At 46.2% G+C, this 23055-nt stretch overlaps 1 protein-coding gene across 2 annotated transcripts in view; it reads left to right on the plus strand.

Annotated features, from left to right (window-relative positions):
* Nucleotides 1-2842: 2842 nt before the first annotated feature.
* The window catches only part of XPNPEP3 (X-prolyl aminopeptidase 3), a 160524-nt gene continuing 140311 nt past the window's right edge, over nucleotides 2843-23055 (plus strand). The window contains exon 1 of one of the 2 annotated variants that reach the window (XM_078640651.1): nucleotides 2843-2999. In XM_078640651.1, coding sequence (XP_078496777.1) covers nucleotides 2918-2999 — 82 coding nt within the window. In that variant the 5' untranslated portion in view covers nucleotides 2843-2917. The remainder of the gene's footprint in view (nucleotides 3000-23055) is intronic. The other variant, XM_078640654.1, reaches the window with a different exon arrangement.

Here is a 23055-nt window from a genome sequence, read left to right on the forward strand (position 1 = left end):
AACGTGGGGGAGAAGCAGAGGGTCAAAATAGGAGTATAGCCAGAGGAATGAAGGGAACAGGGGGGCTACACGGGGTAGGAAGTGGAAGAGGGAGAGGGGTTGGGTTACAGAGTTAGTAAGAGAGGGAGAAGGGGCAGGGAACCAGGGCTCGAGGCAGCAGAAAGGGGGGCGAAGGTAAAGAAGCAGAGTGTGTAAAGGGATGGGGTGTGAGATCTTGATGGGGCAAGAGGGTGGAGTCAGGGGTGCAGTGGGGCTTGGAAGGGGGCAAGGGTACACATAGGGCTAGAAAGGAAAAGGGCTTTGTAGAGTTAACTAATTGGACTGGACTCGAGAAGAGGCTGGAGTGGAGGGGACCCTCAGGGTGGGGGGGACGGGAGGTCGAGAGAGTGGAAAGGCAGGGCCGGGATCCCCCAGAGGACGCAATTAAGAGGCAATGGGGTCAGGAGGGAGGTTCGCAGGAGGTTGGGAATTAAGGAAGCCGGTTGATGTGCATGGTATGGGAGAGGATTTTTGCGCAGGACAGTTGGAAAGATGGGGACTGGGCTGGGTGGGGCAATGTGATGTACTGGTGGCAATTTTACAGGGCAGCTGAGGTCATAAATATCTCACTTGCACCAGACATCTTCTTTTTATTTTTATTGGCGACTAGTGGGAGCTACTGGAAAGGGAATCCAGACGGGTTTGGAAGTTGGACAAGAGTTGAGTGGGGTGGGGGGCTCTTCATTGCAGACGAGACGGAAATAAACAGAACAAGACAACAGTTCTGGGACCTGGGGAAGAAAAGTGGGTACCGAGAAAGAAAAAGCCAGGGAAATTATAGTTTGCATCACAGAGCATAAAACCACACAAACTACATTTCCTGACTTAGGTGTAACGCAATGCCTGCTTCTAGACACCTGCAGAGCAGTTTTAGGTTTCATGCTTTGCAGATGGTGGAAGCATGGTTAGTGGCGTTTGCCATTTTGGGTTCACTTGCACGATGGGAGGGGAAACAAATGGATAAACAACAGGGAGAGGGAACAGAAGGTGAAATACTCGCTGTAGTCTGGAAGCCAAATATTGTGCTGCATAACTAAATACTTCCAAGTCATTATTAGCCACTTAAAACCCATCTGACCCAGAATACCTTTAGGAAAGTTTTAGAGGAACGTGTCAGTGACAATGAGCAAGCTTCCAGTTTAAAGCCTCTACCAACAAGCATGCTTCTCGGACGAGGAACGCTGCGTGTATCTGTGCAGGCCACCTCAGTAGCAGCTGCTACCGAACCCGGGTGGTGGGGTGGGGGCAGATGAAGTGGGCGATCGAGCGGCATTGCGTGGTGGGGGCGGGGGAGCGGCATTGCTTGGCGGGGGCGGTGCGGCGGAGATCAAAGGAAGGGTGGGAGGGACATTGGCGAGCGAGGGCTGAGGGGGTACGCAGCCTGGTGAGCTGAAGTGGCATCAGAGGCGGAGAGCACGCACGAAATGCGCGTGGTTGTGCTCACATGCACTGTACCAGATCCGCGGTTTGCGTAGACTTTTGAAAGCCTTACTATAATCTCGCTAATAACAAGCATTGCTAAAGCAATGCCTTAGGCTCGACCTAAAAAGCGTGAACAGATCGATGGTATTTTTCTCTGGGAAATGTGGCAACCTCAGTCTGCCCCTTGCCTTGACAAATGAATGGAAGCTTACGTGCCACTGCCATTAGACGCAAAAGAGATGCTATTCTACTGATTTATGAAGCTAAAAGGGCTTTTATTCAGCTGCCTGGCACCTGCAATTGCCCCCACGTCAAGAGGTCAATGGGGTTAATACAACTGCCTTTATCGTTTTTTTTCATTTAAATGTCCCACTTTGCTGTTCTAAAATGTCATACATGCCAACATTTCAGAAGAGCAAAGAGGGAGATTTTTTTTAAAAAATCGGGAGAATGGGGCTTCAAATCGGGTTACTGGCGTGTATGGGCTTTGGAAGTGTGCTGCTGCAGGATTGGACATTTGAAACACAAATGTACGTTTTTTTTCTTACCTTTTACAAGCATGGAGCGCAATGGCAGGCTGAGAGGGTGATGCAAGTGTTGTCCCCCCCCCCCCCCCCCCGCCCCTGTGTGACACCCCAGCCGAAAACAGCTTCCTGTGCACACACACGCCCCCCCCCCCCTACTTCACAGGTCTTCAAAAGACTATTGCCTTGTTAATGACCCTTTGTTGTTTTTTCACCCCATCGAGAGCCCCTGCATGGCCACTTTGACTATTGCTGGAAAAATTAGCACTTCACACAAACGCCCTGTCAACAAACCCCGAGGAATCGGGTTTTTGCTTGCAGGAATCGGGAGGCGGGAGACTAGCCTTCAAATCGGTAGTCTCACGCCTGAATCGGGAGGGTTGGCATGTATGAAATGTTAACGTGTATTCTTCACAACCTGCTGCGAGATGGCGGGTTCCACTGTACTTTAATGTTAGTTCTTTAAGCCAACAAGGCGCGCCCACTTCCGCCCCACCCGCTCCCTCCCCCTTACAGAATAAGACATTCCGAAAATGACAAAAGCATTGGGAATTTAAGATTGCTTACACAAACAAAGACTTTCCTTTCTACAATAGCGCCGGTGCCCCGTCATACAAAATGCCCTTCGCGCGGGGGAAAACAATTAATGTAGAGTTTATGCTCTCCTCTAAGATGGCGATACCTCGTCACTAAAGCTGCCCTGATCTAAAATGGTGCCACTTTTCTAGCAAAGACAACAATCCAGTTCTAAAATGGCAGCCCCGGGTTATTAGACAACAACATAGTCTCATTTCTATATCTCAGGCCGTATGTTGTTCCAATCAACGAAAATCATCCAGTTCTAACATGGCGGCCGCGGGTTATTAGACAGCAATAGTCCCCTTTCTATCTCGAAGGCTGCATGTGTTCCACTCTGAAGAGACTGCTTTCAAATGACTGTGGCTCGGATCCAATGGAGGTGCTGGGGGTGCAGGACTTTGCTCACCGCCCCCAGGGACCTTCGGGGGCCAGGAGGTACTTCATGTACATGGCAATGCCACGGGAAGGGGTGGCTGTGACGTTAATATTACAACAGAAGTCGTTAATAAACGGCAAGAACGTTAAGGGGCATTAATAAAGTGTTAAGGAAAGTCGTTAAATTATATATCTGTATTAATATAACTCACCTTTCACTGATTTCTTGGCTCGAGAGCGCACAAATGCTCATCTAGCGTAGGTCCTCAACCAAGGGTAGATTTCCTCCTCGAACCTCATTTGGTAAGGATGGGTGATTTGGTGATAAAGCCTCCAAGGGACGAGGTCTGTAGAGGTCAGCGTGAGCTTTTTAATTGCAGATCTATGGTTACTGCGGTGTTACAATGCAAGCAGTGACTGACATAGTCGTTGCAAGACCTTTGAAAGACGTAAAAAAATAAAAGGCGGAATGAAATTGGGTGAGGGAGAAGTTAGCCGTAGGAGCGAGCAGAATTTGGAAAGGAAGGCGAGAGTGACAAGGATGTTGTTTAGGGGAAATAGGAGGTATGGGATAGTTTGTTGAAGGAATCGGGGGCGATCAGATTGAAAAGAAGAGGGGATGAATTGTGGGTTTGGGTAATTGAGAGTCTGAGTATTGCGTAAGAATTGGGACTGTGGCGAAAGGATGCAGAGTGAGTGATGGAGAAAGCAGAGGGATGAATGAGGGTTTCAGTAGGAAAGAGGTGGTAGGGCTTCATGTTGAGAATGTGGTAGACAGTAAGAACAAAGTGCGAGGTGGACGGAGGAAAGAGATGAGCTAGGAAAGTTAAGGGGTCTCAGAGGGCGTTGAGTGAATGGGCAGATAATCTGGCACAACAGTGAGGATCTGCTACAAGTGTAGGGTGACCAGACATCCTCGTTTTCCCAGTGGTCCCCGTTTTCCCAGGATGGTCCCCGTTTTTAGGTCGAGCCTGTCCCAGTCCGCAGGAATGGATAGGATCGAATTCATGTCGGCAAAATCCTCTTCAAACTAAGGGCTTTCAGCCCGGCGTTTTCTTGCAGTTCACGTGAACATGCACGAGCATTCACGGCCAGGGCTTCTCCTCCCCTAGCAGCACTCCTCCCACACCAGCAACTCCCCCCTCCCACACCAGCACCTCCCCTCTCCCACACCAGCACCTCCCCTCTCCCACACCAGCACCTCCCCTCTCTCTCCCCGCAAACACAGCCTTGCCAAACACAGCCTTGCCGTAGCAGCACTCCTCCCACACCAGCACCTCCCCCCTCCCACACCCAGCCTTCCCACTGCCAGCAGCTTCAAAGGGATCTGCTTCCCCCCCCCACCCATAAATCACCCTCCCACGGCAGCAGCTCTTCCCGATCCGGCCCCTGCTCTCCGCACCCTGCTGCATCGAAGGCTTTTTTTTTTGGACCCATTTCACGTGAAGCCTGACATCTTGTTTGTCAAAGTGGTCGGGTACCTAGAGGATTATAATGAATTGTATAACTCATCAGGTCTGGCAACCCTTACTTCGTGCTCACTAATTTCTCAAAAGGGGCTTACTTGGCCGTTAACTGCTTAGAGGACGTGTATTCAAACCAAATGCGGGTTCTCAATGTGAAACGTCGTTGTTCCTGTGCGCGTGTGTGGCCTCCGGTGATTCTGCCCTGCAAAGTACATTTAAAGAAACTTTATATTTCGTTTATTTGCGTGCTTGCAAGCTTTTCAAAGAAGAGACGGTCATGTTATGTGCTTACTTGAAGGGACTTCTTTTTGTCCGTTATCAATGAATTCTCTCTCGTGCGTAGGCAAATTTTTTTATCGACCTTTGCCCATTTGCAAAAATTAATTCTCTGCAACGTTAATTTAAATGCTGGTTACCTTCATAGCATCATGTATTATTTGTGTTTGCAATGCGGTTATTCTTCATAAAATAGCGCATGTGTGTTTATTGTGCCAGGTTATTCTTGCAACATTGTAGCTTTGCCGCTTCAATTATATGCGCGTTGTGCTCTATGCCTGAATGCTTGTTTATCCAGTGTGTCGCGCTATCAGTTTTAAATGCGCTCCCTTCCCCACCGCGCTTCACTGATGCGAGGCGGGCGCTGTCTTAATTGAAGGAATCCGGTCTCATATAGTTAATAACAGCAGCCGCGCAGCTCAACCATCTCATTTTTTAAATCACTTACATATATTACAGTTCCTCTTTGTTCCCCCCAAGTCCCCCATCTATGCCCTTTGTGTTTGTTTGTTGTTTTAACCGGAGCGTTGTGCTATCACTTTTAAATGCGCTCTGTACCTTTCTTCCTTCCCCACTGCAGGGACGCCCGCAAGGCAGGCGCCTTCTTAATTAGTCATCGGGTCACATGCCCGCCCTCATCACCATCTTCTGTATACTTGTCAAGCCCACTATTAGAGGGACTCTGAACATTTGCAACCGGTGCTGTTAACATTTCCTCTCTAAATCGAAGAGCAAACATGAACATGTTTACCAGACGCATGGGAGGGTCGAGAAGCACTTTAGTGCTGTTGTATTAGAATATGAAGTGGAAGAACGAACACCTCCGTTGTCACTTGTGTGAAGGCTGCATTGAAGCTGTCAGCAACAAAAAAAGTAATGTGTGCTTTCCCTGCAGCCACTGACTAGGCTAGACGAGATTGTTTAAAGGTCATTGTAAAGTTGTGCACACACCCGGTACAGTTAACATCCTGCCAACTCTTAAAGTAAATCTTGTAGGGCAGAACAGCCTAAAGGAGGCACATTAGCCTGTGCGGTGGGCGGTTCGACTAGAATTTCCAGACATAGTCCACAGCCCTTTCCTTTTCAAACCGAGCTGTGAGTAGAAGTAGTTCGACCTTCCTTGGCTCCCCTTTTAAACCTCCCTCACCATTCTCTAATCTCCAGTGCCAGCTTAGGTGCCTTTAAAAATTTATTTTGTTGATTAGGAATTGTGGCTTCCTCGCAGCTCGCAAAACCTCATTCTGCCCGCCCTCCCCACCTTTAGGGACAGAAATTGTACTCCGCTTAAGGTCTAAACACTTTCAGTGTGCAAAGCGGGAGATGCTCACTTCGTTCTATGCGTGTATAACTTTTCACATGGAAGGAAAAGCTGCTCTTTTTTGCCATACTTGCTTTATGTACCATTAGTAATTACTTTGGTGCTGCTCCTTGATTTTTGTCATTTCCTAATTTAGCAAGAGTTCTGCTAAGTAGAGTTGCATATCACCCATCCGTTGTACAGCTCATCTACTGCCCCGTGCCTTCAGGTTACACGGTAGTTAGTCAACCCACTTTATTCACTGGCTGTCCGCACTATGAGTGAAAGCATTTTGTTTGATCACATGTGCACAGGAGCATGAGAAAGAGTACACTACAGTGCATGTGCTGGCATGTTGGAGCTCTGGTCTGCTCCTTTATTTTGTATATTTTTCCCACAGTTTTTCCCACATTGCAGGTTTGGAAAATAAGCAAACAACAAGCATTGGCATAGCCAATAGGTCTTGCCTTTGGGACCTTATAAGTGTTTAGCCACGCAACAGTTGATGTTGTTGCATCAAGGATATTGTGCTGCATAACTAAATACTTAGAAGGTTCCAAAAGCGAGACCTATTGGCTATGCCAATGCTTGTTGGAGAAGTGTCTCTGTGTCCCGGCACTTTTCTCCAAGTGACTCAAATGTCCCTGTTTTCAAACAGTATCCGTGTTAAACACAGAAATGTCCCTGTTTTTCATTGTTCCAGTTGAGCATGCGCGCTCATGCTCTCTTTGCACTGTTTATGGCGTGTGTCGTCACTGAGGTGAGCGCTGTAGCAGGAAGGGAAATCCTTTGAAGAGAGATATTTTCTCTCGTGATTTCCCTTCTCTTTTTACACGCAGCACCACCTACGTCATCGTGCCAGCCAAATTTGAACAATTGCATATCATCAAAACTGAATCTTCGCTAGAGGAGGAAATAGTGATATTAAGGTGCAACCCCAGTTTATGAACTTTCTCAACTTCTGTGATCTGTTGAGGCTGTGTGTTTGCTGCTCCCCCCGATGTCCCACCTAGAAGTACACGAAACAGAAACTTATTTCTGAATGTTAGGATTAGTGTCCGATAACACATGTGGTGATAATATCCCAATGTCCTTCTCAAGCTCCAACCATTAATTTCTACCAGTTCAGAACAGAAATCCTGTGTTCTCCATATCAAAGCTATGACTTGACCTTTTGACCGAACTTTCAGATCACTGGAAACTGTTTAGCTGGAAAGGACTTAAAGGAGCAGTATTAACGCCTGTGGAAGAGGCGAGCAGCGCTGCTCGAGCTTTTTGCTCAGGTCTTCACACTATTGTGCTATGAGATGATACCAATGGCTAGAGTGCACTTAAGCAGTTACCACGCAAATGTGGGAGGACTGTGTGGTCGGCCAGCCTTTGCGACCCTTAAGACCCTAAGGCAGTAATACCTGGAGAGAAGTGTTTTTCTTACATTGGTCCATGGCTGCCCTTGGGCAATTTATCATTCCGCAGTTTACCTCCCATGCTTTTCTGTCATGAGCAACTAAGCAACATTAGTGAGTTGTACTTTACGTGGTGCTGACGCGCAGCTATAGAAACGAGCGTTGATAAAGGTAGTAAGTCTGGTGTTTGGTAGCCTGTGATGTTTTATAGATTTTTGGCAAATATAAGCTATAGTCCTTACAAGTGTAAATGTAATAAAAAGTACCAATGCTGCTGCGTAAAGGAGAGGGATGCCAATAAAAGACCTCGGATTTGTTGTCTGTAATGCTTCATCTCGGTCTGTGGAGGGAGCTGTCATTGTAGTCCCTTTTCTTTGTTTATGACAGCTGTCAAATAGTCCTGCTTTTATGTCGATTGTTACTACAAACCGTAGTCCTACTTCTGTGTCTATGACCTGTCCCCGTTTTTTTGTTTGAGAATCTGGTCACCCTATACAAGTGGTCAGACTGGGTGCCCGCAGTAGTATTCACAATGGGAGAAATACAGTAAATATAAGCATTGACAAAGCCAATAGGTCTTGACTGCGCAAGAACTATTGGCTTTGCCAATCTGTTTTAACAATGTTGTACACCAGCGTGGCTGCTGACGTACCAGCCAACTCGCACAGCGCCAACGTGTCACACATAATATCGGCCCTCATCACACGGTCTCCCGGGGAGGACCCGATATCACACAGTGACAGAGAAAACGAGCTGATTAAAAAAACTGTAAATAATGTTTTTTCAGCTCGCTTTCCGAGGCTTTGAATGGCAGACATCCATTAAGAGGTGTGACTACTCCCCAAGACATCGGCACCAGCATCAGCAAGCTTTTTCTTTTCTTTTTTTGGAAGGAGGGGGTTGGGGGTGTGGTTTAAAAGTGCTTTATAGGTACTTCTCGACACGAGGCTCCGCCTCCTCCTCACGGTGAGATTGCTCTTCAAGTTGGCAGGTATCCGTCTGTTCAGCAGGGTTAAAAGTTAATAGCATAGAGGAGAGTGGAGAGGAATAGTGAAGAGTGGAGTAGAGTGTCGTGTATTAGAGCGTCATAGAGTGGAGTTGTTACAGTCCAATGAAATAAAGTAGAGTTGACTGGTATAGAGTGCATCAGTGTTGAGTTTTGCAGAGTGCAATGGCATAGAATTCAGCTGCGTACAATGCATTGTTGTAGAACACGGTGTACGTTACAGTGTTGCATAGTAGAATGCAGTGGTGCAAAGAAGAGTGTCAGAGTGCAGGGTTGTAGAGTAGGACAGAATGTATTAGCGTAGAGTCGTGCAGAGTAGAATATAGTGCGACAGAGTGGATTGGTGTACAGTGTAGTAGAATGGTCCTGAGTAGAGTGCAGTGGTGCACAGTAAAGTGCATTGGCACAGCGTAGAGTGCAGTGGTGTGGAGTGGCTTAAAGTGCACTGGCGTTGTGTTGCAGAATATTGTGACTTATAGTGCAGCTGCATAATCGGCAGCGTACAATGCAGCGTCATAGAATGTAATGGCATAGATTAGAGTGGTGCATAGTAATGTGCTGTGGTTCAGAGTGGAGTGGTGCAGAGTAGAGTGGTATAGAGTGCAGTGGTGCAGAGTATTGTGACATAGAGTGCAGTTTTGCAGAGTAGAGTGCCGTAGAGGGCAATGTTCCAGAGTAGAGTGCTCTGATGTAGAGTACAGTGGCATAACGTGCTTGACATAAAGTGCATTGGCATAGAGAGCATTGGTTTAGAGTAGAGTGGCAGAGAGAGCAGTGGCGTAGAGGGGTGCAGAGTGGAGTGGCGTAGAGTGCAGTAGAGTACAGTGGAGTGATGCAGAGTGAAGTTGCATAGAGGGCAGTTTTGCAGAGTAGAGTGTCATAGAGTACAGTGATGCAGAGTAGAGTGCGGTAGCATAGAGAGCAGTGACTTTACAGTGCATTGGCGTAAACTGCAGTAGTTTAGAGTACATTGGCGCATTGTGGAGTAAAGTAAAGTAAAGTCCACATTTGTAAAGCGCACAATCACCCGTAAGGGTCTCTAGGCGCTGGGGGCCGTCGGGAAGATTAAGCGAGCTATTGCCCAGAGTCACATGGTGCTGGGCTAACCTGCCGCCGGAGCCGGGGATCGAACCGTGGTCCCCAGATTCCAGCGTCAGTCGCCCTGGCCGCGGCGCCACACCTCTTCCTAATGTACAGTGCAGTGGCATAGCATGAGTTGTTTCAGAGTTGAGTGGAGTGGTCCAGGTTAGAGTGCAATGGTGTAGATTACAGTGGCATAGAGTGTAATTGTGTAGAGTAGAGGGATGTGGAGTGGTACTGAGTAGATTAGAGTGGCGTAGAGCGCAGGGGCGCAGAGTTGAGTGTTACAGAGTAAAGTGCATTTGCATAGGGTGCAATGGCGTAGAGTGGCTTAGAGTGGAGTCGTGCTGAACAAATTGGAGTGATCTATACTGAAGTGGTGTAGAGGACAGTGGCAAAGACTGCAGTGTGAAGTAGAGTGCTGTGGAGTGGTGCAGAGTAGAGTGGATTATGCATGGTGAGGTAGCACTCTCCCATTACAGACAATACATTTTTAATTGAAACGACCATTCCATTGGCACAGACATAGTTTTACTAATAAAACTATACAGCGCACAAGTGATAATGTGTGGAAATGGCATCACTTAGTGTAATGATTTTTTGGAATCATATTAAAGTATTTGTTTCCAACACACTTCAGAATTAACATACACTGTGCTTCATTTGTTTTCCTAATTCTGAAATACTTGCACGGTTTGTTTAAATGTTATGTTCTAGAAAGAAAAATCTTTCCTACCCACAGTATCCAGCAAGATTGTCACTTAAATCTTCTCACTTTGAATTCAGAGAAGAAAAATAAAGTAAACACCAAGCTCTCTCGGAAGACAGAGCCTGACATTTGACCGTGGTCTTTGAATGCACAGCAAATGTGATGAGATAAAAACAAGATTTCCATGCCTGTTTACAGAAAGTAGCACTCATCGAAAAATACATGGGGAGTTTGTGTGAAAATGCTTTGCTCCTTGGAAGGGTCAAACTCACCCTGGACAGTAGAAAACAAAATAACCCTGCAAATAGAAAACCAGAACATGTGAGTTACAAACCACAAAGCCAATGGTAAGCAGTGGGCGGAATGCGTATCAAGGGAAGCTTTCTGAGTTTCCTCAAGATGTCTTTAGCAAACCAGACAGCGCAGCTTCAACCTAAAAATAAGAGTCATACCATATTATAATGTAAGACAAATCAACTAATATAGCATATTAAAACTTAACGCATGACCGCCACATTTACATATAATGGTTTCCATTTGTGCGCTACTTGACTACTGATTTAACTTATTCCATAATATCCTAAAATTATAGTACATTTATAAATAAGTGCACCGGGGGCAAGTATTACAGTGATTTGAGCACCGGTGTGCATTCGTAAACGAATAAGTGAAAACAAGGGCAATTACTGAAGTGAAAAAAATCATTGTAACATAACACATCATATGCATTGATGTGGTTGTAATAAAATATCAGGTGGTATTAGTAATTGGGTCAGCTTTAATAAAGTGGTACCATCTCCAGGGAACATTAATGGGGTTAATTAAGAATGAAAAATGGGGGACCGATGAATGGTTCAGTTACACCACAAGGCATTAATATTAATAAAGGGGAACAGAGGTTAATGAAGATTAGTTAACTAGGGTTTACTAGACAAGGAGGCATTAATGGCCCTTTATTAAATGCCACTGATGTCATGATCCGGTTATTTGATGCTTTCGGGGTTATTACCACCTTGCTAAATCCCTTCGTGTTTTTGACGTATTTACGCGCTATAGGACCATGCCAATATCAATAATTCACTGCACTGATAATACAGTTTCTGTGAGATTAATAAGGGGTTCAAGATGGGGTAGGAAAGGTAAAATACTGAGGAAAGGTGAGAGTAGCCAGTCAAGGATGCCATCAAGAAGACTGGAGTTGTTAGTTTCTGAAGATACCCTAGGCCTTTGTTCCAGTGGACTTTATGTGTTTTACACAGCGTCCTGAATTTAATCTTTCCCTTCACCTGGAGAAAATGTAAGAGTTTCAACACTCTTTACATGGTTATATCTTTTTAGATTGAGTCAAAACCCGGCTATTAGGCTCTGATCTTGTTGTAGCCTAGTAACAAGGTCTTTTGGAGGCCGATGGAAACAGTACTACTATAATCCAGACAGATCCTCTCCAGTGATTTTCGTCAGTTCAATAAAATGTCTAGAGGGAAGTAGTATATTTCTGAGTATGGGAAGTTGAAAGTTGGTAGATTTACCCAATTCAGTTATTTGGGATGTGAAGGAGAGGTTATAAAGTAACCTGTGTGAATATCGCAACACAATATTGACAAAATATAAGGGAAGGTGAATTCATGAAGGAACAACAAAATTAAAAGGAACTCTAATTCATTTAATAAAGAATCATATTAAAAAGCAGCCATTATACATACTGCTAAAACATAACATAGAATAATCAATAACGAAAAAATTAAACAATTTCAATACAATACATTCACATAAAATTTAAAAAGCAATATTTAGTAGCAATGATTATATTCCGACGCGCGTTTCGGCGTTACAAAAAACGCCTTCTTCAGAGCCACAATTTCCGTCTAAAAAAATCAAAATATACACAAAATCAACATAACATATACAAAAAAGTTTTATACTAACAATATCACATTAATAACAAACTAAGATAAAAACAATTAATTCATGACACAAGTTCCTAAATGAAAGTCCCTTCCCTATCTTACTAAGGCAGTCTAGTTATTGCCTAACACGATACAGTCTAATATTTATATATTTGAGCAGTTGTAGATCGATTGCACTAGGCCCATCAAACTAAGCAGTTGGAAGGGCCAAGACCAATCGATACATTTCTATACATTGCTGGTGATATAATAGTCAATATTTTCTTATGACCATGTTTTACACGCAGTTTATCTACTTGAAAATACTTCTATTCAGTGTTTGTGAAGAACAACTTTCCCCTTAAAGGACACGATTTATCCTAGTCAGTAAACTTCTCAAAAACCTCTCCAAAAAGATCATTATTATATACGAGACCGAATTTGCACTGGGGACACTAGTAAGTATACCCTAAATTTCATGTATATTTTGATCTTAAGCCTTATTACTATAAATAAAAAAGGCACATTAATAGATATGCAGCTGGAACTTACATGCTAATTATAATCGTTCTGGTCTTGTCCGATGACCAGGTTTACTTTTTTACTTTAAAATGTTCTTGATAGGTCTCTGAATGACAAAACACAAATTACAATATTTTTAGAAAGGGGAAAGCCTCACTTTTTGTTACGTATTTGAACGCTCACGCTCCAATACATAAAAGAATCTACAGGGTTATCCTTACCCGAAAAATCCTTGAAGGCTGCTTATAGCAGCGTAACGGCGTTTCAATGGCCAGTTACTAAACACTCTTCATGGTTTACAATTCAGTCGATAAAATTCTAGGTCTAGGGCAAGAGATACGTAAAATATCTATTTAATTTAAGAAATACAAAAGATTCCAAATTAATCTAAACGATATATGAGCAACATCACGTTATTCTTACCTATAATGCACACCAAAAACGTCTGTGATCAACCGGGCGCTGCAGAAGATAGCTGCTGGTGTCCCGCGACCGTTGGGCTGGTATCACCTGCTCCTAATACGAGCTTGTTTTTATGCGCAGGACCGGAACGTTACCTGTCATGAGCACGAAAAATGTTTATTTATTTTCTTAAAGAACATAAAGTAAAACATTATAACAAGGTTCCTTGCCTTAGGCGAGGGTGTCAGGGCCAGGTTGAACATCAGTGGCAAATTGAAATTAATCCCTTTATCGTTAGTGGAATATTTACAGTTTGGAGTGGGCGTTGGAGTGCCAAGGAGCATAGTATGTACTGATAGAAGGTTTCATCTATTTGGCTGATCATTGAGCAGGCTCATGAGGCTTAATATGCAAGAATTCATATGTTGTGTAAGCACAACATGCCAAAAAGCTTGAGTTCAGACAACTGGTAAGGTAAGGTAACGTTTATTATTTGTACATGGTTAATTAAAACCTTTACAAAATTGTTAAAACACCAATATATACATTTTAAAAGACGTGTGTACTTAGGCATATCAAGTTAAATTAGATTAAAAATGAAGAATTAATTGAGATCAGTTCATGCTTTTCCTCGGAGCCGTGTAATTTTCGCCTAGCACTGTTTAGTCTTTTCTTTGTCGAATCAAAAGAACCTCACGACCTGGCAGTTCAATTTAGTGTTATTGGTGTTAAAACACAGTTTGACTGCCTGCCTGCAGGACCGAATGGCATGTAGTTTAAAGAATGGTTGTAAAAAGTTATGCCTCAGGCCCTTTAGTCTAGGACAGGTGCAGATTACATGGACAATGTCCTCCTTGGAGGTTTTACACAGGTAACACTGCTGTGAAGAGTTATTTCTTTCCCGGGGTGAGAGGTGGGGGAGTATGGGGATCACCCCTAGGCGAAGTTTTAGCAGCTCTTCTTTGAGTTCCCTTTTCATACCGATGTTAAGGTATGCTTGCGGTTGTATTTTCCCATAGTCACCCAACGTTATCCAGCCGTGCACCCTGTTTGCTAGATCATGCTTGTCTTCGATCACAGAGACAACGCCAACGCTTTTTTGGTGATTTTCTTTAGGGACAAAAGGTCTATTGATGTTTCCCAGATGTCGGTCAGGCCAAGAACTTGGAGTGATTCAAATAGGTAGTCTCTGGGCGAGGATTTGCGGTGCCGAAGTAGCTCTTTCCATACATTGCTTAAGGAGCCCGTCTCTGCTATGCGGATCTAGTGCCAGCTTGCTATGCACACGCTCCGCCTTTCTAGGGTTTGTTTGAGGATACCGAACTCTAGTCGAATTTGGGCTGGAGAGACGTATTTTGGAAGATTGAAAAGAGCCCTTTATGTGTTGGCTATGACTGTGTCCAGTATTGTGGCATCCTTCCCGTGGAGCGATTCGCTGCCGTATGTGAGAGTAGGCTGTAGTTTTGCACGCAAGATTTCAAGGAGCGGTTTAAAGGTGAGATTAGGTAGTTTGGTCTTTAATGGTTTTAATGCCAGGTAGATCGTCGTTGCCTTGCCTCGTAAGGAGTCAAGTTGCGCCCTAGACGTGTTTTTGGAGTCCAGGATAACTCCCAGATATTTATAAGAGGTCACCCGATCAAGCTGCTTCCATTCAGATGCCAACAGAGATTCCTTTTTTTCCAGTAATTCACGGCCATGACCTTTGATTTACTGAAGTTAATTTGGAGGGAGTTTTTTACTGAAAAAGTGTGGGTTACGTTCAAGAGGTTCTGGAGGCCTGTTGGTGTCTGACTTATCAGCACCAGGTCGGGTACGCAAACAGGAGGTTAGAGAGGACGATTTTCCGCAATTTGGGTGCATGGTTAGGGCATTTGTCGAGGACCCCAGATAGGTCGGCTAGAAAAAGATTAAATAGTAGTGGTGCTAATGCGCACCCCTGTTTTAGCCCTTTTGTTGTCCTGATGGCGTTCGAAAGGTGCGTACCTGCCCCAAGTTTAATTTTGATCCAGGTTTTTGAATGGAGCAATATTAGCGCATCTAGGAGGCGTTTCGGTATTCCCCAGTGGTCCAGTTTCTGCCATAGTTTGTTGCGGTCCACATGGTCGAATGCCGCGGTATAGTCGATAAACAAGAGGTATAAAGATGACTTGATCTCTTTTGCTGCTCCCATCAGCAAGGACAATGCCATGATGTTGGTTGTGGTCCCTTGGCCCTTGGAGAAACCCGTTTGATTAATTGAGTTTTTGGATACCCATGAAGTTAGTTCCTTCAGGATGACTCCAGCGAAGAATTTAGCCTCCACGTCTAGTAGGGCAATGAGCCGGTAGCTGCTGGGATGCTTCTTGCTACCGCGTTTATAAATCGGGCTGATGACTGACCCGTGCCAAGACTCTGGGAGAGTCTGAGTGTGTTCAATATTATTAAATATTGGCGCCAACGATTCACTCCAGAACTCCAAGTCTGTTTTATACAATATCGGTGGTATGCCATTCGGCCCTGGTGCCCCAGAGGGTCGCCCCCTCGATATTTTTCGTTTGATGTCTACTGGCAGGATTTCGTACGATGGGCCAAGCTCAATAGCCTTTGCAGGGCCTTCATACGTATTGGGTTTAGCAAATATTAATACGCTAGTGGCTCCGTGGGCACACTTTCTCTCGGTTTCTATGCCCGTGCGGTTCGAATTTCCTTTTGTTTTTGACCTTATGGCTTTTGGACAAGAATTGTATATAGTGACGTCCTCCATGGTGTCGTCATTATTAAAATGCGTCGATAGGTAATTTGTCCATACCTCCTCTGAAATATTTGAGTTTTAACCTAAGTGATCAGGGTTCTGTAGTCTTTTGATCATTTGCCAAAACTTGGAGCTGTTTTTCTGTTTCCCTTCGTAGAGGAGTTTTACCCACAGGTCTTTATTTCTTAGTTTCTGCCTTTCCCATTTCAACCGTTTGAGTTGGCTTTTTGCTGCCCGTAGATCACTTTTTAGGTGCTGGTTTATCTGATCCTTCCGCAATTGCCTCAGTTTTTGAATTATTAGTCGTTTTTAGGTCGAGGGACCTATAAGCTGCGAAGCAGCTTCCGGTCCGGAGATCTTATGTTGTATAGTAGGGCAGTTTAGACCCGCCTCTCAGCTCCGTTCGCTTCCATTGGCTGGCTTCCTAAATGGAGGCCAGCCATTGGAAGAGAAGGGAGTAATTCCAAAGAAGCCCCGTCTTTTTCGGATTTTGGGGGCGTACGTTTTGCTGTTCTTTAGCTCGTGACGTCGTCCGTCACTCAGGACAGCAAACCACGCCCCTAAATCCGAAAAATTTCGGAAGCTTTGAGGCAGCCATTTCTGCCCGACCACCGCTGCCGCCGGAAGAAGTCCCGGCGTGGGGATCCCCCCATCGGGTGCTCACCCCGCTGTATATTTAAATTAAAGAGGGAGCCTACCCCTCATCAGCCCCGCATTACCGCCGCAGCCCAGGGCACCCGAAAATCGTAGCCCCGACCCGGAAGTACAGTGGGCTAGGCAGGAAGCGGACGGGAGGTCTCCCCGCGCTCCTGCCAGGCAAGGAGAAGAAGCCCGTTCCTAGCCTCCGCCGACCGGAGAAGCCCAGCAGCCCTGCCCGCGGCAGAGAGGAGCCGCCGCCTCCCCAAACAGCCGGTGAGTGCCGTTTTTCTTGTTTTTATTCCCTCTCGTGCCCTGCCGGGTTCTGCCCTCGTGTCTCCCACCCGTCTAGTCTAGTGCTTAGCTCTGCCCCGGGACAGCATGGCACATGCCCCGGAGCCCGTGGCGCTGCAGCCCTGGGACTCGGGATACCGGCGGCTGCCGGAAGACATGTACCCCCCTGTTTCGTTTCCCTGTTGCCTGCTTTGCCCTGTGTGGGTTGCACCCACGGACACTTAGAGGCAGAAGGCTCCCCGGCCAGTCTCAGCTCACCCCTCTGCTGCACCCGTTGTCTCCTCTTGTCTTCCAGTTGTCTCTGAGAGGAGGCGGGGGTCGGGCGGGCAGAGATGGGAGAAAGCTCACTTGCTAAATTCAGGTTTGCCAAATGAAGGTTGAAGCCATTCCCTAGTCTGACCCGTGTCGGAAGGGCGAGGGTTAGTGATCCTGCCACCCCGAGGGGCTGTGACGTATTTCTCGCCTGGTAGGCAGGACCAGACGTCAGTGCCCTGCTTCTATTAGCCTCAAAGACGGATGGCTCTCCCGCATGTCAGGCTGAGCTATGGCGCCTAGCTGAGCCGTCACCGCCTTCACTTACAGACATCAGAGGAGAGCCGCATCTGGCCTGTGGCTGTGGCTGAAGTCATGTTCAGTGCTCCTCCGACGAGGGAGCAGTATTGGGGGATTCACCAACCAGTTTGATAAGCAGAGCCCTGCAATCGTGAATGAAGCCACCCATTAACTGTAGTCTCTACAGTGGCATGCCCAAGTAGGCACCCCCAAACTTTATTGGTTCCACCACGTGCACCGTGACCGGGGCTCGGGGGCCCCTCCCACCTTCTGCTTGGGGCGGGGGCATCATTTTGCCATACACCACTGATCAGCAGACTGCTTTGGAGTTGTCCTCATCCGCTCTCAGCTAGATGAAAACAAACCTCCTCTGACATGTGTGATCATGTATCAGTTGTTTATGGATAAGGACGTTCAGTCTGCTCACCTTTAGGTTCCAGGGGACGCCTCAGAGGTTAAGGGTGGGCTCAGACTATAGGGCCTTTCAGCCTCTAGAGCTGGAGTCTGCACTCTCGACCTCCCCTCCAGAGGCAAGCGTGACAAATGGAAGCAGAGGGCCGGGGCTCAGGTGTGAGACTAATGAGGTGTGGAGGCAAGAGTCACGGTCAGGGGCAAACTTGAGCCCAGGCCTGGAGAGTGCAGGCCATCCATCGAGGAGTCTGATTGGCAGCGTAAACAGGAGCCATTAGGGCCACAGGAAGGAGGCGAGAGAACCGTGGGAACGGATTAGAGCTCAGTGTGGGACAGTTGTCCAAGCAGACTTTACCTAACATGGGAACTATCCAGGGTAAGCTTGAAACCTCATGAGGTTCCCACAAACCCGCCAACCGAGCCCACAAGGTATGCATTTGACACTATGAAAATTGTTTTATTCCTGTTATGAGTGTACCTGTGTCTGTGCTTGCATAGAAGAACATTCATATGTGACTGTGTGTTCCTGTGTGTAAGTATGTTAATCTTTGTGTCTATGTGTTTGTGTGGTTGTATGTGTGGCTATACCCATATATGCCTTCATATATATAGATATATATATATATATTTCTGTCTGTTTCACTATGTGTGTTGTGGGTGTGTACTTTCTGCCTGCGTGTTGAATAATAATGTTCAAATGATCACTTCTACAAGTGTCTGTGCGTGTCTCGGTGGTATAGTGGGGCACATGTTGTGTGTGTCTATGCATATATGTGTACTTGTGAGTTTTGGTTTCTATCAATTTACATGTGTGCTTCTGTGTGCCTAAATGTGTACATGTGCTTGTGTGCGCATGTTTGAGCCTGTTTGCATCTGCGTGCTTATGCCTTATTCTGTGGTACTACTGTGGGTAAGTACTTCTGAACTGCATGTTTGCATGCTCTTATATGTTAGTTTGGGTGTCGATTTGTGCGTGTTTATGTGCATCCGTTCAGGCTGTGAAGCTGTTAGTCAGTACACCTAGAAGTGTGTTTGTGAGGTTGTCGTTTTCTTTGTTTATAAGTCTGTATGTCCATGCTCGTCAGTCTGTGTGTAACTATCGGCCCATCAGACAGTGTTTCTAAGTGCTTGTGTGTCTATGGGTCTGTGTTTTAAGACTTTGCACGTTTCTCTGTGGGTGAAGAGGTTCTTTTGCTAATGGGCTTGAGTGCACTTGTGCGCTTATACGTTTGTTAATTTAATGTGTCTCTTGTGGCCACTCTCTGCGTTTGTATAACCGTGATAGTCAATCTCTGCATGTTTTTCTGTCTACCCGCCAGTTGGTGAGTGTGTGTGACTGTGTGTAACTATGTACTTCTGTTTGTGCATCTGTCTCTGTGTTTTCCAGTCCATGTGTTAGTCCGTCCATTGGTGTGTTCCTGTGGTAGTTTGCTTGCCTGATATGTATACTTGTATTTATCAGTGTCTGTTTCTCAGTCTGCATGTTGTCTTTTTTGTTGGTATGGCTGTGTGTTTGCCTGAGTGTGTGTGTGTATGCTTGTGTTTGCCAGTCTCTGTATCTGTTTGGCAGTTTCTATGTTGTCTGTTTGTTAATCTGGCAGTGTGTATGCATGGTTGTGTTTGTCAGTCTGTGTTTGCCAGTTTGTGTGTAGCCTGACTGTATGTGTGCTCACGTTTACTAGGCTGTATTAGTCAGTCTATCTGTTGCCTGTTTGTTGGTTCGGCAAAATAAAATAAAAAATGTCATGAGCCTTGCCAATAGCTCTACCTTTAATAATGCCGAGACCATTGCATTGTAAATGCTTGTTGTATTTTCATTGTTGAAGTTGGTTTATTCGAATTTCCCTTCCCTCGACCTGGGCTTTTAGGCATAATTTCTTCCATTTTCTCTCTGATGGCATGAATAAAGTTTTGCCAAACATCTGACACCTTGGTTGAAGAGCTGGCAATTTCATTGAAGAGGATTTTCGCTTTGCAGCTTACAGAGTCAATATTGCCGGCGTTGCACCGTAGCCGCTTTAAGTTTGAGCTGACTTCTGTGTCAGGGCCTATAAATAATGCTACCACCAGTTGACAGTTTGATCTTAATTTGGCTTCTAGAGGCAGGTGGTCACTGAGGTCGCTCGTCCCTATTCTAAAAGTTGTTACCCAGAAAAACATGTTTAAAGATATAAACATGTAATCGAGTTGAGAAGATTGTTTGTTGGAGTGGAAGGTAGCTACTGGTGGATCGTCCTCAGCGTAGGGACCGTTTAAGGCCCTTAAATTAAGTTGCTCAAAAGATCGTAGTAAGTTTTTTGAGTGCTTTGTTGATTTCTGTTTTTTTGTTGGGCCTTGTGTTGGTACGCCCCAGGCTGCATTCAAATCTTGGATGAGGTCATTGTCTTCGTCTTTGTTAATGAGGTGCATATTAAAGTCGCCGGCCAAGATGAATGAGTCGAACTCCCTTACTTCCATTATTTTTTCCCGCGTTTTTGCCAAGTCTTCCACTGCTTTTTGTTTCTGCTTGGGGTGGATGTATGTGTTAATTATGATTACTCCCTTGACCTGCTTTTTTAACCGGAACAGGATCTTTACCACCTGTATAGCACTTGGGGGAGTTATGTGGAAATCCATTATCTCAAATTCGCCTATTGTAGGTATTGAGGCGAAGAACATTAAGCCTCCTGACCTTCGCCCAAAGATGGTGTTTTTGTTTGCCGGAATGCAGCACGAAGTAAACCCTTGGAGCTCGAATGCTTTTTCTTCCCACGTTTCTTGGAGCAATTGAAGGTCGAATGCACTCGGGTATTGAAGAAACTCAGGGTTGTTTCTTTTACTAGCTAAGCCGTTGATGTTCCAGGAGCAGATTCTGAGTTCGCTGGGCTTGCCTGGATGGGTGGTGAATTCTTCCCTTTTTTGTCAATTATCGACAGTCGTTGTAATGAATGTACGTTGTATTGACTTCCAGTTATGAATGTTTTTTGGCAAAAAATGGCTACCTTGAGTTTGTTTTTGACCAGGCCGAGGCCTTTTTATGTCTAGTGGCAGCAACTTCGGCGAACTGCTCCTTGCTCCCTTGAGTATGGAGTTAGTGGGTTTTTTAACCGAGGGTCTTGCCGATGGTAAGAGAGGTGTCGGATAGCGTGGTTGCTGTTCGAGCCTCAGTTCAATCCCCCATTGCTGGAATGTTGCTCCTTCTTCCATAATTTTGTGTGCTATTTCTTGTGAGTGCCATGTTGCTTTTGTTTTTTTAAATTTTTTTTTTAAAAACCTTTATTGGCATCAAAAGGATATACAATTTTAGGCCTACAACCAAACCGGCCGGCCGCAATGTGTAAAGCAATCAGAGGTTCCAAGGCAAACATTACAGAATCAATCAGCAAGAAGCAGAGGCAGTACAATCGTAAAAAGAAGAGAAGAGACTTAGGAACCAGAGGGCCAAAACACAGGAGCAAAAAAAGGTTAATTTTATAATATGGGGATAAGGCGTACGACAGGCTCACTTTCAATATAGAGACGTCCGATGTCCCAGAACCAGCCTCAGCGTCAATAAGGGGGTAAGGGGCCGCAGTACAGGAGGGACAACACAATGCACACAAGAAGATCAGGATAATTGAGACATAATCGACACCTGAGCATTATCATCGTCACATGCCCACCACCCAAACCACAGCTAAACCAGAACAGAGGGATCGGAGAAACAGCACATCAAAACTAGCCCGTCATAGTGACCTCTAGGAAAAAGGAGGGAGGGGGGCGGGGACGAGGAAAAAAGGGGGCAGAGGGGGGGAAGGAGGGGGAGGGGAGGAGGTCAAGGTGGAACAATGAGAAAAGGAAAAAAGAAATGAAATGTAAAAACGAAAGAAAGAAGACATGTCGACACAGGCGTCCCGTGGCGGGAATACAGGAGACAACAGGAGTATCAGCACCAGTGAGGGTACAGCGATCGAGAAGAAAAGCAACCGAACCATAAGAGGAGGGTTAACGACGCCACACACCCCACCCCGAACACACCACGGGAGGCCGGGACAGACGCGGCTTTACGAAAAGGAGACACAAAAGGGCCATAGAACCATAAAACAAACAACAAATAGAACCCAACCCACCCATCCCACCCTGCACCCCTGTAGAAGGCTATGGCCTACCCTTCAAACAGCGTGCCTGTCGCCCTAAACCAGAACCCGAAATATAGCGAGAAGGAAAGAGAGAAGAACGAGACAAAAAAGAAACAGAAACGGAAATAAGAAAACAGGAGGGAGGAGCATAAGAACAGCAATCAATATGGTCGGCCGCCGCCCTCCGCCCAGCCAGACAATCACAGCAAAAACAGACCAGGACGACACCCCATCAAGCGCCATAAAACGTACAGAGAAGGAGACCTCCCACCGCTCCACGGGTACAAACAACTGCGCCACTAAGTCGTATACCAAGAATCAACCAAGAGTCGTGCATATCACCCCCATCCCTTCCGAACCACAAATCCCACCCACCACATGACAGTGTAAAATGAGATACTAAATACAAGACCAGCATACAGTCGAAAAAAATGGTGACTACCATAACAACATGGGGGGTAAATCGGTCCGCAAGGGAGCAGAAGTCCAAACAGAGAGTTTAGATGCATCAGCAATCGCAGCACGGATGATGAAAAACAGGAGTTCAGTTTCGCCGCTGGGGAGGGCGAGGGGGTCTCTATGATAGACAAAGGCAAAGCCATCGGAGCAGGTGCAGGCGGCAGTCCACCAATAGTTCCAGGCATCCATGCCGGACAGGGCCGCGGCACAATGTCCAAGTCCCCGGGGTCAGAACCTCGAAAAACAGGGAGCTCCAAAGTCACCGGAACACAAAACGATCTTCGATCAGCGGCAGCAACACTTGCAGCAATCGAGGGGGGCGAGGCAATGGAGTCACTGAAACAAGAGGGCGGCAAGAAGAAACGGCTGGCCAAAATGGCGGCAGATCGTGGCGGACCCACAGGGACATCGGGGGCCAGGGATGCGCGCAGGGATCTCAGAGCTTCCAGGATATCTCTGACCGTAAGCTCACGCTCACCAGACCAGACCCCCGCGCAATTAGGCAACCCAAGCCCGCCGCCACAGGGCGATTCTTGTTTCAGAGGGTCGGCCGCCATTTCGTGAAGTCAGCCCAGCGCCGCCCTCCACGACCCCCGGAAAAACAGTTCAAAAATGTAGGACTTTACAGAGCTCCGGGGGTCCCAGCAATGGCAGCCTTGGTGCCGAAAGGATGTCCGCCCAATACGGGTCCCCGCCTACACCAGCACCGGCGCCCCCAGCAAGCAGAGTACGGGCGCAGAGGACCAGGGCCGCCGGACAAAGCAGCGGCGGGGGGAGGACCCCTTCACAGAATCAGTCCCCGGTGCATCTCACCCACATCAGCCGCACGGTCACCAGGGCAGGCCCGAATCAGGATCGCCGGGATTTTCGCACAACGGCTCTCATC

The sequence above is a fragment of the Lissotriton helveticus genome, chromosome 1_1 (genome assembly GCF_964261635.1).
Source record: "Lissotriton helveticus chromosome 1_1, aLisHel1.1, whole genome shotgun sequence".
Lineage (NCBI taxonomy): Eukaryota > Metazoa > Chordata > Amphibia > Caudata > Salamandridae > Lissotriton > Lissotriton helveticus.